An 18,820-nucleotide genomic window follows, 5' to 3' on the forward strand; every position below is an offset into this window, starting at 1 on the left:
TCTCCATACTTGTTTTTTAGATTGTGGCTTTTATACCTGCTTTGATAAGGGAGACTTACTAAAACAACCTTAGTACGGTAATATATATATATATATATATATATATATATAGAGAGAGAGAGAGAGAGAGAGAGAGAGAGAGAGAGAGAGAGAGAGAGAGCTTCTAATGCGGACCTCCGCATCCAAGCAAAGGGCGGACCTCTCCTTTTCCGATCGAATTTCGATGATCCGAGCCACTCAATATGTTCAAAACGTGATCTTAAGGGTACTCGCGAAAAATGAACCAAAAAAAAATGGGAAAGGCTTCATTCGAGCAGTTTTTGTTTATTTTTTATTGAACGGTTCAAATAAAAACTGCTCAAATCAAGCCTTTCCCGGTCATTTTTTATTTGCAGATTTCTCACGGCTACCCTTAAAATCATGTTCTCAACACATTAAACGGCTTAGATAATCAAAATTCAATCGGAAAAGGGAAGAAATGGGGTGGTCCGCACTTGCTTAGATGCGGAGGTCCGCATTAGAAGCTTACTGTGTGTGTATATATATATATATATATATATATATATATATATATATATTTGAGGATGTGTGTATTATAAGGAAATGACTTTTACATTCCACTCTTTTATAAATACATTCTAAAATTTGTATTCTAGTATTTGTATTGCTTGTAACTTGACAATATTAAAGAATAAATTTTAGTAGAAAAGTGAATTTATAAGGAAGCTGGGTGCGTAGGGTGCACATTACTAGACAAAGCATATGGGTCGTTTTGGCATAAATAATTTATTTGGATTAAATTTTTTATCTTTATTTTACTACTAATTATTTTGCATTTTGGTTTTGCGTCGATTTTTTTTTTGAATTATTAGTTTATTCCGACAAGAAAAATCTAAAAAGTATTAATTTTGATAAAAGTCTCAAGTTCGCTGAAAACAAAAATAATCCAAAATGGCTTGTTGAATTATATTTATCCTTTTATTCAAAAAATTTAGTTTGGTTTATGTTTTTTTATTTCTTAAATTCATTTTGTGGAGACAAAAGAAAAAAAAAAACTAATCGGCTTAAATTATTAAGGTCCCGTTGTACTAAGGTTCTTATTTATTTTTCGCTTTACAAAAAAAAAAACTAATTGGCTTAAATTGTTGAGGTTTGTTCTTCTCCTTTCATCAAGATGTCCACGCTTTTCTGTCATATATACACAATTGCCATGTCTCCTCTCCTCCTGTACTAATTTTTCCAAAAACGTTTATTTAAATTTCAAAACACCTCTCTTTTTCTCTCAAGTAATTCTCTTTCGTGCCAAAGTGGAATAAATAGTACTATACAATAATGAATTGATTTCCATAATTGGAGTGGGCAATACCATAGGCACGGACTATTCGCTAGATTTCTTATAATGTATTATTTTTAATTTAAAAAATAAATATTAATACTATTTTTTAAAAAATAAATACATTAGTGGAACAAGGTCCAAAACGGGCCGGTAGACTCTACCGAAAATCCCAATTATTTGGACGAAATCACCCTCTACACAAATACTAGTTCCTCCTCTTTTGCCATCGGCCGCGCAGCCCCAGCACCGCCACCGGTTACAATCTCCGGCGAACCATCACTTTCCCGGTATAAGTTCTCTTGCCGGTCATACCTGCGGGGCTTAGTTCTCTCGGGGGTTGTACCCAATCCCGCTGTCACTTTTCTCCGATTCGGTGCCGATTTTGCTGCTGCAAGTGTATGTGTTTCTGTATTGTTCTTTTCTTGATCATTACCGGTAAATTCATAGCAATTACATCAGTCTGTATAATGAGAAAATCGAACAATATCTCTTACAAGCACTGTGAATAAAGAGACAAAGCTTCGCACAGGAAGAAAGAAGCGAACCCTTGAACTCCTACTGCAATGACTCTGGCCAACTGAGCTTGTTGATCCTATATACTCCCTCCGTCCCTTTTCGATAGCCCTACGAAGAGACAGGGGATTTTCCGGATAAGAAAAAAGGTATTTCCGTTCATAATTTTCTAAGCTTTTTCTCACCAAATTAAAGAACTAATCCAGAAGTTTAGTTTGGTGCGAAGAAATGATTAGTTTTTTAATTTGGTGAGAAATACTTGAAAAATCATGTGCAGTAGTAATTTTTTTAGTTTATCTAAGAGTTGCATGTCTTTTCACACGGGACATCATTTTGCGACGGAGGGAGTAGTTCATTAACAACTTATTGGCTGTTTGAGCTGGTGAATGATAGTGGTGATTTATAGTGTATTTTGTTTTTTATTGGATTTTGGTCAATTTCGACCTGTTTAAGTGCAGGATTAAAGCAAGCATAGTTTAACTCTTAACTAATTTGGAGATACATATAAAATGAAATTGAAGAAGTGATTTGGTAAAACTTCTGGATAGCATCAAAAAAGTTTTTTTTAGGGAAAATTAGCCATAAGGACGGTAAAATAGTTTTCATTTAGGGGAAGAATGCCAGTAAAATAGTTTTCAGTTGAGGTCTTTCAACTTTGAGTTTTTTAGCCATAAGACCAAAACATGTTTAGACACTTTCATAGGATTTTAGGATGCACTTTCCTATAATAGGGTTTTAGTGCTTTAGGCACTTTCATAGGGTACCCTAGGGTTTTAGGAACTTTCATATATAGGGACCCTAGGGTTTTAGGCACCTTCATAGGCACATTTGTACTTATGTTTGATTGCAAAAGGTGCTTATCCTTGAGCTCAAAAAATGTAAATATGAGGGATTTTTGGCACATTTGTCCTTTTTTGTATTTGTATCACCCACTTGAAACTTTTATATTTATCTTAAAATGTTTTTCTTTTATTATCTCCGCTCACCCATCCATCCACCTCCAGAAGCTCGATTCAAAATATATTTACCTATTACCTCGTGATTAAAGCTTTAGATGTTCCTAGGATAGAACATCACAAATCTGCCAACTTCAATGGCATAATTTGGTTTGTGGAGTTTGTAGTTGGGGACCAAGGATAAGAAACGTTGTCTGTTCTAGAGAACCAATAAGTTTTGGAGTATCTCTATTGATTCAAAGTAGATCAATCATCCATTTATAAGCACAGAACCAAAGAAAAAGTCCATTTATAAGCAAAGATAAGAAGAGTTTAATACACAAGTAAAGATTACAATAATTCCCTATGGTAACACTTTTCTTGTGAGATTTGATAGGGCTTTGGGGCACAGTGCGGACTGTGGAAAATATCTCCGTGGTCTGTTTGTGCTGGCACATTTGCACGTGCACTTACGTGCTTCGGTGTCAATTGACCTCCCTTTTGTATTTGATCAGATGGACTCATGTGCGGAATTACAGGAAACTATTGCATTTATGGAGCTTGCAGTACAACAGGTAACGCACAGACATTTTGATAAGTGGGAAATTAGTGCCTATCTTTCAGAACTGATTTAGTTATCTCCAATTTTGCATTGCTTGTTAATTATATATTCATTAAGTATGGTACGTAAATGTTAGAAGACTCTTATGTTACTAGTGAACAAATCAAGATAAAAGATACATCCTTTTTTTTAATATGACATTTATCAGCTTGTAGGTGTATATAGATAAAATTTTGGAGATACATCATTTAGACTAATGATTGTTCTTATTCTTCTGAAATTATATTGTTGCATAGCTCGTATTTACTAGAGCCTTGTCCCAAGTGTTAGCGTGAAAGGCTTGTCGCCTTGCAATTTCAAAGTACGCACATAAGCTGTTTGCTCCAAATGCCATCTTAATTTTCATTACTGAGTGAGATTGTCTCCCTTTTTTGGTCCTCCTTTCACCCTATAACTTAAACAATCTAATTCATGTTGGCTTTTCTTCACTCGGTACGATTTCCATGCTTCCATTATACTTTGATGGGTGAATTATATAATAGGTGGAGTAATCTAAATTGGGGTTAGAATTATATTTATGTCATTAGCTATGGAAGCTTGCACTTCATACGAAGACTGACATGTTCTTTGAATATTCACAGCTATCTCTTTTCATTAGAGTTTCATTGGTCATTTTGTACTTGCGCTTTGTGGTCAGGGATGTGCTGAACATGCATGCGCTATTAAGGGAACAGCTGAGTGCACTGAGAGCAATATCTTGCTCTGTTTGCATATCGACTCATAAGATTACATAGGATTAGTCATCCGCTGGGCTATAAAGTTCGGTATCATAAATTGTAGATGGTGCTCTTGTGAGAAAATAAGAGGAACCATAACTAGTCTTCTGTCTTTCACATATTTTTCTTATAGAGTATCTCATTTATCGTTGGTGGCTATAATGCTTAGATTCTTTAACACCTATGGCTTTGATATAAGTTCTCATAAGTTGTACTTTGTTGAATACCATGTCCCATTAGTTTGCAATATAGGAAAATCAACCTAGGGTTTATGAAGCTTCGATTTCATATTAAGCAGTCATTAATGAGTGTGCTACGAGGGAAATGAGTGGTTGTCTGCCCATAAGAAATAAAGTACGTGGATGCAGCTTGCATGCGTGGGCATGCCAGGACCAACCTTGGTTCAAGTGGTGAATCTGATATCTAACCGGGAAGATTATGAAGCTTCATGGAAAAAATTTACAAAGTTTTCAAGCCGAGTCGTGTGGCCCCTCGGTAAGGTCAAATTGGGCACCCACGTATGGGCAAAGGGAGGGCTCATCCCTGGTGAACTCAGATAGGGATGGCTTCCCACAGATATAGGACAGGAGAAAGTGCAAGGGCTGAATGAATATGTGACAAAGTTGCACAACCACTGATCTATTGGAGTTTTTTTTTGGTACTCGCTTGTCGAGAGAGCGTGGAAGTGAAGCAAGAGAGAACAAAGACCGCATATAGGTGCTTGTGTGCATAACTTGTATAAGTACTTTCTCATTTATTCTGGACAGGGATGAAATGAGGGGGCTGCTTCCCCTTATCTTTTCAAACCCTCGTGTTATTGTAGGTACTCCTATACTATATAAGTTGGTATTATATGGGTTTGCCATCCCAAAAGAGTTCAGAAAATTAATGTCAAGGACCCCATATACGTTCGCCACTTTAGATTAGAATCTTGCAACCGCCTATGGTTCTGGATTATAAAAAGAAAGGACATTGATGAATGGAAAGAGTCTGGAATACTAGAGGCACTCAAAAGATAAGGATACTGGTACTAAGCTAATAACCAAGCTGTAGCCAAAATGTACTAGAATGGAATAACCAGAAATAACAGCGATTGAGTTTGTGTTAATTAAATGAAGAAGTTGAGTTTTTGATTGGAGAAGGGAGTCTACAAGGTGTCCATCTCGTATGATTATATGGCCTCCTTAGCTATCATGAACCCATGTTCTCATTACATCTCCCACTTCCTCAACTGATTGGATTATATCTTTGTGCAATGTGTACCATTCTTTATAGCACCACAATTCCCAATTTGAAGACCCGCCTTCACCATTCATGTCTTCCCTTCGAACTGAGCTACCTTCAGCTACCATGTGGCCTACTATTTCATGTGTTCTTTGTATTTAAGATGTTCGTTAGGTAATCTTGTCACTACCTATAACCTTGCCTCATTGATTAATGCTCCATTTTGCATGTTTTCCATGTGTTCTACACCAGGACTGTCCACTGGTCATTACTACATGGTACTATGGTAGTGTCGTGTAGTATTCCACAACGTGATTACCCCGTGGCCTTCAGGCTCCATCAGAGCTTTGTGGGTGCACTCCAGGCTCTAGGCGAATAGGAGGCTCTCCTTAGGTCGCCTTCTGGAGTCTCAAGTTATGTCATACTCGCTTCATGGCCTGCTTAATTTGCAGAAAGGTCTGTCTAATTTCCTTAAACAAATTTGCTGTAAGGGTTGCTAAAATGTCAGGCTCGTGAGAAGGCTTAACATGGTGGAAGTGTTAGATTTCTTGGAGGGTTCCAACCTAAAACCAATTGGCAATAGGTGGAGTAACCTCTAGAATTTATTAACCAAGCTTGGGTGACTTAGAGGAGCGATGTGGGACAAGTCTAACACTCCCCCTCACGTGCAGCCCGGATGCACGTGGAGGTGACAGACCAGGAGCTGACTGACTGACTCGGGCGACAGAAATGACAGAGACTTTCCCACGCGAGGTGAGGCCACCCAAGACCTAGCTCTGATACCATGTTAGATTTCTTGGAGGGTTCCAACCTAAAACCAATTGGCAATAGGTGGAGTAACCTCTAGAATTTATTAACCAAGCTTGGGTGACTTAGAGGAGCGATGTGGGACAAGTCTAACAGGAAGGTCTGCTGTAATCTCCACAGCGAGAATTTGCTGTTAGGCCTGTCAAACTGGTTCAAGGCCTTTTTTTATTGTCTACTAGGCATACGCAATTTTCCACAAAGCCTGTTAATTTGGTTGCAAGGCCATGATCTGCAGTATATTAAGATTTAAGACTCCAAAAAAAAAAAAAATTCTCTCTAGTTCGCCCATGATCTGCTGTATATTTATCTACTTGCATCTCTTTGCAGCTGGACCCTCATCACGCTTTTCATTTTGTACAAACAGTTGGTCAAGTATAGACAACTAGATTGGATCTTCGTGTGAGCTTTAGCTCTTTTGGTGGGTAGTCAATCTTCAAGTGGAGCTTTAGTGATCACATGCTGCTATAGTTTGTTTGTCTTCGCCTTCGAATGAGGCATTGCCTTCTAAGATCAAGTAGTGTTTAAAAGCATCATGCGTATTGTATCATCACGTGCTTTCTTTTCCTGTCTGGATTGTCAAAGTTTGTGATTGTGCCCTCTCATCTTGGTGGTGGTTTTTGTTTTCAACACTTTCTACCTTCTCTTTTGCCAGGCGAAGGTTGCCTTGGATAGCCTCGAAGTACCTGTGGGGTAAGCTTTTCAATGGTCCTGTTGAGAAATTGTTATCAAGCAATTTTACTTTTATTGTGCCTCCAGACTCATACATTGTTTGTAGTCTTTTTGTTTATAGGTTAATTTGAGTTGCTCCTGTTAAAAGTTTGGCACTCCTCTACCAAATTCTGTCAAACAAATTTCAATTATTGTGCAAGAAATTAGTTATTTCATTAGTTTTGAACCTACTTTCATATTAGATTACTAACCAACTTCGAAGATGAAGGCAATGTTCCAAATCAACATTAGGTTATTTGATTTGTCTCTGCTGTTTGTTGGAAAGATAGACAATTGAGCATTAGTTTTTGTCTGGTGAACAGCCTAGAGACCCGTGATTGGCGTATTAAATTTCTGCAGAAAGTGACAAAATAGCTGTTGAATGATTGAAACATGATTTTCCCTTTTGATTCTCACTTAAATTTGGACCATGGAAGTACTACTGGGATTCCGTGTTAGTTTTTGCTCTTCCAGGTTGATGCGTGATTGGGGCTTGTAATGATACATGAACTGATCTTTTGCTTAGTTTTTGTTTGCTAGAAAATCTGGATGCCTTCTTCCCTGTTTTTCAAGGAAGGGTGAAATAATGTCGCTTTCCCTGTTATGTGTGATTTTGTCCACATCATTGCAATATTCGGTCTTCCTTATAGAAAAGGCTTTTTGCTTCCTTCCGCATGTCTTATCCCTTTTTTTCCTGTCATTTCTGTCATGTTCTTTTCTTTTTTTTTTGTTGATATTCAGAGTCGCCACTCGGGTTTCGCGGTATGTACTCAAGGAACCGAACTTGTAGTGTTTGCTACGTTGTTTGATTTGAAAAAGGCTTGTAGACTGAACCATCGTCACCTTTGATATCTGAGGTTCGGGAGCCAGGCTACGAGTGGGGAAGGGTTTTATGGCACCCCTCTCGCCCAATCCGGAGATCGGTCTCTACTCGGGCATTTTGTAAAACATTTGCATTTTTCTCTCATTAATCTCTTTTTGGCCAATTAGGGTGGGGAACAGTTAAAGAGGATTAAAATTGTAACAAGTTGCATTTATGTGACAAAATGGTATGTATGCTCTTATTGAAACAAAAATAATAGATTGAGAACAAGCACCTGTGAGCATTTTAGATAAACTGGAACACACTGATCTGGAATGATCTACGCAGGAAGAAACCTGTATGCAGTGGCCATGCCACTGCATACAGAAGTGACCTGCGTACGTCACACCAAGACTGGCGTGCGCCGGTAGACCTAAACTCACAGCTTCTATTCTCAACCCTCTGAGTTCTGGAAAGGACCAGTGCACACCTAGGACAAACCACGCAATTTATATAACAGGATATATACAAATATAGATAGCAGGAATAGATCTAAGGAAATAAAATGAAAAGAGTACCCCATAAACAATGTGGGGAAATAAATATAGGCCGAGGCCTGATGCCATGCAAGGGCCAACCACGGGGTTTGATCTCACTGCCGTACGCCAGTAAGTGAAAGCCGTACGCCAGTGACACCTTCTATCCAGTGCTTGGCTTCACATCTTCTGGGCTCTGGAACATGACCAGAAAGATCCCAGAGGCATTCCAAAGCAGATATAAACAAATATTGGATACTACAACTACACGGTATTTAAAATACAGAAAGTTGTAAATTGGTTCTTGGCATGCAATAAGGTGATGAAAATAGAAAGCAAACAGAAAATAGCTGATCAGTGATCCACACGCCAGTGCTGCACATACAGCCATGACTGGCGTACGGCTTGATGTTACTGGCATGCGCCACTGATTGCTATACACGATCGTTGAAACCTTGCCAGCTTTAGGGCTATGACTGGTATTGATTACCAGCCTTGACCCTGTCAGCCCCCCTCAGGGGTCAGGACAGATTACAGAATAAAAGGTGTTATATCTTTGGATTGAGTTTGATAGAATGTTTGAGCTTGAGCTTGAGCTTGAGGTTTGATGGATGGATGATGAGTGTTTGGGTGTGAAAGGTGTATGGAATGACCTCTTTCTTACTCTTTCAATGGATGAAAGACGAGAGAGAGCAAGAGGCTAAAGAGAAGAAAGAAACTTGAGAGATCTTTATGAGTGTAACCCCTTGCATATAAATGCAAGGGGGTATTTATAGGCCAAAGGGGTGAGAGAAGGGGTGTGGTAACCATCTGAGATGGCTGGTTGAGTTAGAGAGGGAGCCTCCCAAGCATTAAATGCATGTGACTTGCATGAAAGGGGTTGTAGGAGAGGGGGGAACATCCGGTACATCCATAATCATCAGGAGACTATTTAGTGTACTAGGGTGGCCGCAAAAGTCTTGTGCACGTGGTTGAATAGTGACATTTGATTGGTTTTGACTGGCGTACGCCAACCCTATACCTGCGTGCGCCAGTGGCAACTGAGTCAACGGTCGATGACTGACACGTGGCAGTTTACCAGCGCACACCAGCACAGTACCAGTGTAAGCCAGTAGGGTTTTGCTGAAGCCATTTGGCTGTGGCTTGAAGGATCTGAAAAGGGATTTCGAAAGGGTTTGAATGAGGTTCGGAACGCTCAAAGCTCAAACATACCAACAATCTCGAGATGTCCTTGACCTTAATCATCATTGGGGAATCAAAGACCGTAAGTAAATTAATCTGGACAGTCCAGAATAGGGTGTCTATAGTATGAGCATTTGCCAAGCTCCCTGTGTATGTATTTATTTTGCTTCAAAGCTGTCTAACTCTTGCTGATATGTTTGCAACTAAGTTTTTCCTCGGTTGCTTAAGGCTCCGAGACTACTGCTTAGGCATAAATCCTGTCCACTGACAAGCGTAGTGCCATAGGATAATATCTTGCTTATTTTCCTTCGCAGCGAATGTTAATTGTCCACCAAGAATTTTACGCAACTTCAAGTTATGAGTTTCATATACCCTGTTGATGTTATTTTTTGAATTTTGTGACTATTCTACCATTAGAGATAAATATGTTACGGAGACTATTCTACCATTAGAGATAAATATGTTGCAGAAGCTATAGTAAACCCTGGAACCAACTGCAATTCATTGGAACAAGGCCTTGTTTTCTTAGTTTTATATATGAAATGTGCAACTTCATGAGAAGATCGCTCAGGTTGTGTTTGTGAATGTTGGTATTATTGCATGATACGGTATTGTAACTGTGTATAGGTATTTTACTTCTCTCAACATCTTTTATTGATTTTGAATTGGGCAGCTGTGTGATTGTCGAGGATGGGGAGGTTATTGCTTCGGGAAGAAATCGGACAACAGAGACACGTAATGTATGCTCATCTTCTTTTTTTCTCATTTCACCTCTCTTTATGTGGTTTATTCAGATTGTTTGTCCCCAGATCACAAAATGTTTTTTTGCATGCCTCTACCTCTGCCCACATGCTGGGGAAAGAAGAAAAGCCTGTTTGTTTAGTCCGGTCTATAAACTCTAACCATTGGATAATCACAGTCATGTATGAATGAAGTTAACATCTGGTCTTCTTGTGTGATATTAGTTATTTTACTGTAGTTCTTGACACCGTCACTGTATCCTAGTCTCCTCTTTATCCTTTGCTCTTTTTGTTCAGAGGGGTGCAAACTGCAAAATATTATCAAGTCTAGTTTAAGGAGAAGCTACCACATCAATAACTCCATTAGGAGCGGTAATTTATGCAATTGTGAATCTCCTGTTTCCTTCAATGTTTTAGTTCTAGAAAATGTTAGAAGGTCAAAATGCAACTTTAAGAAGTTGGGGTAGGGTGCTCAATAGTAAGGTAGATTTTGTGGATGTGTAATTATTTTAAGTTAAGTAAATAAGTACGTAGTGTCGTAAGTCAAAAACACTTGTGCCCTCCATTCAAGCTTCACCATTATCTATCCGGCAGAATGTTCAAGAATGAGAGAAGTGATGATTTATTTTCAGCTGTTTCCCCAAGATTCTCAAAGCCTTCCTCTCACTCATTGGATCCCAACATTAACCTTATTCAGGAGTACCTCTTATTTTCTGTTGTCCTACAAAATTTTCATCTCTAGTACCTTGTACTTATGCCTGTGGCCTTTTTACTCGTCCTTTTTATGGTTGACTACTTCATTGGTACCTGTAATGTGTGGCATAGTTGCAGAATAAATGTGTTCTTAACTGTTACTCATAGTTTAATAAAATCGTGGCCTCCTTCTAGAATTTCTTGTTTTGTGTTTTTATGTTCATGCTCTGATATCTCTGTTACTGGAACTTTGTGAATTCAGTGTATATTCTCTTTATTGAAACCTACTTAGGTACTTATTTGCAACCATAGAAAGTTGCATCTTTTTTGTGCAATATGTTCCTTTATTTGATCCTATTTCATAGTGGTACAAGTATTATTTGGTTTGGTGTGTACCCCTGGCTGAAGTGACATACTAGTTTGGTGTACCTCCATTTTGTTGTTTGGATAACTGATTGTTGACTTTTGCAATTGACTAATGAATTATTCTGGATGGGTATTGATGATCTGGAATACTATATTCTTTTTAGTTGGTTGTGTCGTTTGATTTTGCAATTTAGTTTTCTGGTAAGTTGAATGCAGGCTACAAGACACGCCGAGATGGAAGGTATTGATATTCTTCTTGAGCAGTGGCATCAAAACGGACTATCAGCGGCAGAAGTTGCTGAAAAATTTGCAAAATGTGCCCTTTATGTTACATGTGAACCATGTATTATGTGTGCGGCTGCATTGTCGATTCTGGGTATGCTCATTCTGTTGTCCTTGTACTGAAATTTTGTGTACTCTTTTTCTTTGGGATTGTCTCTGACTCGTGGTATTTTCCTGTCTAGGTGTAAAGGAGGTATACTATGGCTGTGCAAATGATAAATTCGGAGGGTGTGGATCAATATTGTCCTTGCATTCAAGTAGCTCTGAACCACTCATTAGGTTTATCTCTATGCCTAATATAGGGTGCAAGTTTGTGTCAATTTCTTTCTTCTTGGCAATTTTCTGAAAGATATGATAAGACAATAGTTTGAAACTTCTGAATAATGCTTTAGTGGCATCTTCTCACTTTAAATGGAGTAACACAAATCAGTCAAAAGATCATCTTAAGAATGGCTGCTTGTCCAATAATCAAATGAAGTGATAAAGTATCATCTTAGGGGACACGGTTATGTAGCTCTAAATGGTAAACTTGAGAGGGATTTGGCAGAAAAAGTCTTGGGATCCCAATATACCAGTTAAACACGAAGGGCTCATTGTATGGAGAGTGATTCTCACACCAAGGTTTTTATTCTTTTGCCTTAGGGTTTTTCTATCCTCTTCTTCAACATACTTGCAGTTCCAGCACTTGTAAAGAGGATTTTATTGGGTAAAAATTTCACAATTCTGTGCCTTGGACTTTCATCTAACAGCTAGCTGGAAGGCTGTTTTATGTCATGATCTAACTCCTTAAACGTACTGAGAAGTGAACCCAAGCTGGTTAACAAAACTTCTCTTGTGTACAAAGATCGCCACCTATTCTTTGGAATAAAGTCTGAAAAGAAATAAATGAGAAAGAGAAACGTAATCGAGGGCTAACTTAGTCTTCTGAAGTGGAGACGGTCTCAATAGAACTTGCCAAGGGAGTTTCATATCAAAAAAGAAAAAATAAACTTGCCTGGGGAGCTGATTTTATGCTTTAGCTGTTTTTGTTCTTTTAAGGCTTTATTCAAGCCTAGTTTGGTAATTCCTTTTTGGTGCTGTACTGTGGGCTTCTTTGCTTCAATTTCCAGCCTTCTATGAAATTTTTCCATGGGGTCATTTAGTCAGTAATGGTTTAGAAATATATTTTTCAATCCTATCAAGAGCTATCTTGATAATGGAGGATCATCCATGGTCATTAATCCAGGGTCACTGCTGTTGAGCTATCTTTTCTTAGGTGTCAGGCGAATGGAGGATTACTGTGGGGAACACTCTTTATACTAGTCAAGGCACCAAACTGGACATGGATTGGTAATGCTGATGGGGTTTAACTCTTTTGTATAGTTGGAACGGGGAGAAAATTAGGCAAATCCAGGTGGGCCACCAGTGGAACTATCCTTTCCACAAGCATTGTCTCCTAAGAACATGGATTATTTTGTCATTATAGTTGTGTTGCATGGTGTATGAAATATGCTGCAACATGCGGTAAATAAGAATAGATTATAGTTCCAAACCATCTATGACTGCAGCAATTTGGGATCTTACTGCTTTTGAAGTACTCCCTCTATCCGACAAACCTTTTTTTTGGGTAAGTTAAAATTTTATAACCACCACAAGAAAGCTCAACAATCCCAGGGCATACCCATAGGCAAACAAACAAACCTCAGCTAAACATCTCCAAAACTTCTACTGAAAATACAAGGAGAAATATTTGAAGTCCTACACAACATATTATGCTCAAAGGAATAAGATGTAAGAAATATTGGAGTAATGGTGAATGAAGTTGGGCATCCAGAAGGTCTCAACAGGCAACCGGAAGGTCTCTCACGTTCATCGTATTCGGACATGTTTCCAGATTCATCTAATGTGGTGCAAGATATGGGAGAAGCTTTTGGTTTTCCTGAAACCTTTTGATTATCCTGTATTCATGAAGGGCCACTTGGTTTTCCCCCTGTTGACGAGGTGCTTTCAATGTTAGAGCACTTCAAAGGACCCTCCTGTGGTGTATAAATTGAGCATCCCAGTTCTTGTTTCTTTACCAGTTCCACGAATCCTCAACGCTTCATTAGTATATTGTTCTTGTGTGAGAGAGAGGCAGACGTAAGTTGAGTTCGCTAAGGCGGCCTTCGAGGTGTTCCAACGATTGTGGTTTAGCCGTTCTATCCTGGGAGATAGAATGCAGGTCAACCTCCAACACCCATTGGTGAGGCGTTGAATCTGTTTTGAGGAGACTTGTTTATAGGGCTTCGTTTGGATTTCATATTTGATTTATGTAATCTATATTTTGTGGCCAATGAAGTTGTATTCTGGATTCGCCGATCATACTGTATTTTTTCATTAACATAAGGCACTTTGTCCCAAGAACAAACTCTATCTTTACCCTCGCAACAATGACTCTCACAACCAACTCAGGATTACGACATTTCTATTTGAGCATTCCATTCAAGCCAAATTTGGTATAAAGCAGCAGCAATGGAAAGTTTATACAAAGAAGTGCTGAATCCCTTTTCCCCTTGCAGTGCTTGATAGCCCAATCCAACTCATAATCCCAGCACTTTGGACACCTTTGAATTAGATTTCTATCCAGCAAATCAGCCCGAATACTTTCCAAATAACAACAATCAAAGAAAAGGTGCCCATGAGATTCAACCCCTTGGTAACAATTTTCTTACAAAGCACACAACCAGTTGGCACAACCATTCCCATTCAGTAAGCCTATCTCTATACCACAACCTTCGTCAGCTTTGGGAGTTCCAACTTTTCAAGGGGACATGCATTTTTATGCACTCAAACATGACTTAGGGCATTGGTTTCCTATAATGCCCCCTTTTCTCCACTTCGAAAAGTATTCAAATTTCATAACAAAAAATGTAATGGATGGTTTTGACATCAAAACATTTATGCTGTGTTTGAATGGGTTTTTGAGAATTTTTGAGTTTGGTTTTTTGGGTAATGAGTGAAGAGAGAAATTACGGTAATGAGTGGAGAGAGATAGAGAGAGAAATGATAACAATGATTGGAGATAGGGTAATGAGTGGAGAGAGAAATGAGAGTAATGATTGAAAGTAGGGGTAATGACTAAATTTGAGTTGGAATTTTTTTTTCAAAAAGCAAACCAAACATACAGTTAGGCTTTGACTCATAGTCGACATGTAATTTGGGACATCCTAATTAGGAAAGATAGACAAACAGAAAAGGACAGAGGGAGTATGTCTGAAGCAAACAAAGACCGAATTGATTGACTTCTGTGGCTACATCTCCAGGGCCAAGCTATTGTAAGGTGTTATAGTTAACCTTTTGAATCAGGAATGTATCTCTCAATAAAGAGCCTTGTGTTATTCTCTGAAGCTATCTGGAGTATACTAGGTTAAGGTTGTATTTGGTGTCCGGTTAGTGCTGCATGTGATTCAACTTAATGGCTTTCTCTGTATTTTTTCTTTGTCTGTGATTAATTATCTAGTTTTTGGTGCAGTGGTGGTGAAGTACGGCAAAGAGGTTTTAAATGCACTGGAGGAATAATGGCATCAGAAGCAGTGTCTCTGTTACGAAGCTTCTATGAGCAAGGGAACCCCAATGGTATGCGTTTCCAATACAATTTTGATGACCACATAGGAAAATAATGTAGAAGCTTCTGTGTAGTTTTTTAAACCACTTCTAGTAGCATTGTTAGTTGTAAACAAAGAAACTTAAAGGTAGTTCCTTTTTTCGTGGAAAGTAAAAGTTTCCTAGTGTCGATTAAGCCCAAGTCAGTGCAATCTCCTGTGGATTTCATGATTTGGTAAGAACAATGTTGCCATTGGTTTAGATCTACGACTTTGTAGCTCATAATTAAACCATATAGAATCTTCTTTGTAGTTATTGAAACCACTTTTATTAGCATTGTACTTTAAATAAAGAATCTGATAAAAAAAAAGCTGTAAATAAAGAAGCCAAAAGTTAGTTCCTTTTTTTTTTGGAAAATAAAAGGTTCGTAGAGTCGGATTAAGCACGAGTCATTGCAATCTCCTTTGTTCAATTTCAGAATTCGGTATGAACGATGTTGCCATTGGTTCATATGATTCTGATACTTCAAAGTTGCAATTATTATAGAGGTAGTAAATTGATGAGCTATAAAATGAAGTTGTGAGAAATAGTTTTGAGCATTGCCTATGAATGATGACAATGGTATCGGAGAATCAATGTGGGCGCATGGTATATCAACTATGGAAGCAATCTACTTGTTAAGTGGATTAGCTGAGAAGTAAAGAGAGTAAAAGGACTTTGACATGGCTTTCATGAACTTGGAAAAAACATACAATAAGGTGCCTAGAGATGTTATATGGTGGGTTTTGCGGAGGAAGGGTGTGACAAAAGGGTATATTGATGTGATTAAGGACATGTATGGAGGTTCTATCACTACTATTAGATCCCCAAAAGGAAAACAAGTGAATCCCCAACCACAGTAGGATTACATCAAGAGCGGTGGTTTGCTTCTAGCCCTAAACTCTTTTCCTTAGTTGTGGTTAAATTGAATAGACATATTCAGGATGCTATCCCATGGTGTAAACTGTAATGTCCACGTATGGCTCCGTGAGAAGGGTAGTGGACATAAATGGCCTTGTTGTACGTCGCTTGCGGACGATATTGTCATGGTAGATAAAATTGTGAAATGTTTTAATGCTAAATTAAAAACTTGTAGAGAAGCAATGGAGTCAAAATGATTTAGGACCAGTAGGAGTAAAAAGGAGTACATGAACTGTAAGTTTAGAGGTCATCAAAGTGCTACCGTTGACTGACCCTCCAAAATCAGGAATTACCAAGAAGCGATTATTTTAAGGATTTTGGCTGTAACACATAGAATACAAGTTGGATGGATCAAGTGGCGGAACGCTTTAGGAGTGTTGTGTGACCTCAAGATACCCACAAAGTTGAAGGGAAGTTGTACCATACTACCTGCAGACCAACTATATGTTATATGGCATGAAGTGTTGGGCTACTAAGAAACATGCAAGTAAGATGTGTAGTTGAAAATGAAATGAGAATGTTGAGATGGATGTGTGATAAACTTGGGAGATAAAATCAGAAATGAAGACCTTTGAATGATAGGTGTAGCACGGATAGAAGATACAATGAGAGAAACTAATTACATGGTACAAGTGTACAAGTGATTCGTAATTTGAGGGAAGACTGCTATGGCTTGGTTGTAGAATTGTGTATCTGGAATAGGTCAAAGAGTACTCCACCCGAATCTGGATCTGGTTGATTTTTAGGTTCTCTCTTGTGAGTACTACTTCTAGATTTGATATTGTGTCATTACTTGCTGACTATATAATATCATCCTGAACTGATATATGCGTCTCTTGTGAAGAAAGTATCTTGGTTTCATTGTATGCCTTGGGTGTCAACCTCATGGCAAAGTGTTTATCCGTCCTGATTGGCAATTTCTAAATTTGGTGCATTCGCTTTGCACTACTTTACACACTATTGTAATTGGGGAGAGAGATCTAAGTGTTATGCTTCATTGTTTAGGATCCCCTGAGCTCCTTGATTTTGTTTCAATTTGGGGAGTTACTGCTGTACTTTTAGATACTAAGAACTGGAAGTTTCTACCATAATGAGAAAAGTGGCATGTAAAACATCTCAACAATGTTCTGAAACTCCAAAGGACCTTTTCAAAAAGAAATTAGTGTGCAGTGGTCCTTAAATTTTGCATTCAATTGGATTAGATTTCCACATAAAAATGACGGGGCAAGCTGCATAACATGCACTTAGTTTTGCATTTTGAAAACAGTTTATTTACACTTATTTTTGTTGTGTTGTGCATTTCAGCTCCAAAACCTCACAGGCCACCAGTTCAGAGGGTGTGAAATGGAATATTTTTCTATGGAGGTCGTTCCCCTTCTAATGAAAAGAGGTACCTCCATACGTCATGTTCCAGTTTGTATCACGCATTTATTCTCATTTTCTGCCTTAAACTCTGTAATTACATGTCTCTGGTCATCTTGGGACTATTCAGGTTATGTTTCACAGCTGAAGTGAGACAACGTCATGGATGTTAGAAACACTGCTTGGGAAGTTAAGTTCCCGTGGTAAAACCAATATGGAACCGTAATTAGGCAACAAATTGTCCCTCCAATTATTGCTAGTGTTTGTTACTGCCTAAGCAAATTTTTATTAACAAACTTATGGGTTCATGGCTAGACCCGACTACTTTTAGAGCCTCTCATTCATAGGGTAATCTCTGGTCTAAATGACATAACGAAGTAGCTCTGCAGTTGGGGATTTGGGGTCATGAAAGGCCATATTGCATGGGAAAAAATAATAAACGAAGAAAACCCGATTGGAGGGTAGTTTAGGCCATTTTCATATTTGGGAGAAAAAGCCTTAGTTTTCCCTTTTTTGATTTTCTTAGGTTCCTGACAATCCACAACTGAATTTCTTTTGAGTGGATTTGTATTTAATTATGTCCCAAATTCTTGTGCAACTTTTAGTTATATCAATAAAGTTCTCTATATCGGTAAACTTCTGGCGCAAACACCTGATTTATCGAAATTAAAAATTGAAGTCCTCCTATTATGCTTATTTGGCACTGTGTTTACAATCTTGGCACTCTTAAGTTCATTGTATCGTATGGGTGAGGCCTCAGCAGTCTGCTAAAGATTGGATCATGCCAGAATACTGTTTCACAATCTTTGAATGCGAAAGAGGCAAACTCCCTGGTTTTTGTTTTGTATCATATGCTCTTGAGCTTTACAAGTTCAAAGGTCAGATTTACAAACCAGATATCATCGGAGGCTTTGGAACTTTCGGCAAAATGATCAAGATATAGATTAAGCTATCGAGCCGCTGACCTCTCCATGTTTTTGCTTCACCTGGTTTATTCTTTGTTGTCATCAACACTTTTTTTTTTTTTTATTTCCTTGTAAACTCCTCCGGGGTTTACCTTCGGGTGCTTGAATTGAAATATTACATAAGGAAACAGATTGGAGCAGCGATGTTCACTTGTTTTGATTAATCACCTCTTGATTTTAGCATTCGGTGCTTGTCTTTTGACCTGTACTTTTTGCAGTGCCCAATTAAAATGAATTCCCAGCTAAGCTGAGAGAGAGTTATGTCGATGTTGACTGTTGAGTTAGATGGTTTGACGGGGTTGTGAATTGTGGGTTTCAGATTTTGGGATTTGGAATTCTGGTTGGGTTTTGAGTGAAGAGGTGGTGGTGCTTGTAGTGGAAGTGGTGGTGGTGGAGAGGTAGTGACTGCATGTGGTTGTGGTAGAGAGAAGATGGTATAGTGGTGGAGAGGTGGTTGTGGTAGTAACGGAGGTGGTGGTGGTGGAAGCATGGCAACGACAGTTGTCGTAC

General features: G+C 38.5%; 1 protein-coding gene across 8 annotated transcripts; it reads left to right on the top strand.

The window, feature by feature from the left end:
* Positions 1-1,479: 1,479 nt before the first annotated feature.
* LOC131306855 (tRNA-specific adenosine deaminase TAD2) lies at positions 1,480-18,820 on the top strand. 8 transcript variants are annotated; one of them, XR_009194002.1, is made up of 11 exons: positions 1,480-1,732; positions 1,866-1,998; positions 3,300-3,359; positions 6,806-6,843; positions 10,055-10,121; positions 11,397-11,556; positions 11,645-11,741; positions 12,688-12,855; positions 13,336-13,683; positions 14,953-15,056; positions 17,289-17,341. XR_009194002.1 is itself a non-coding variant. In XM_058333289.1 (9 exons), exons 3-9 carry the CDS (start codon positions 3,300-3,302, stop codon positions 17,324-17,326), a joined length of 564 nt encoding a protein of 187 aa, XP_058189272.1. In that variant the 5' UTR covers positions 1,483-1,732; positions 1,866-1,998; the 3' UTR covers positions 17,327-18,820. The 8 variants fall into 8 exon arrangements, 2 of the variants coding, with proteins under 2 accessions (XP_058189272.1, XP_058189269.1); XR_009194001.1 differs by lacking the exon at positions 13,336-13,683; XR_009194003.1 differs by lacking the exon at positions 13,336-13,683 and having other exon boundaries at positions 1,481-1,732; positions 12,718-12,855.

The sequence above is a fragment of the Rhododendron vialii genome, chromosome 1a, assembly GCF_030253575.1.
Source record: "Rhododendron vialii isolate Sample 1 chromosome 1a, ASM3025357v1".
Classification (NCBI taxonomy): domain Eukaryota; kingdom Viridiplantae; phylum Streptophyta; class Magnoliopsida; order Ericales; family Ericaceae; genus Rhododendron; species Rhododendron vialii.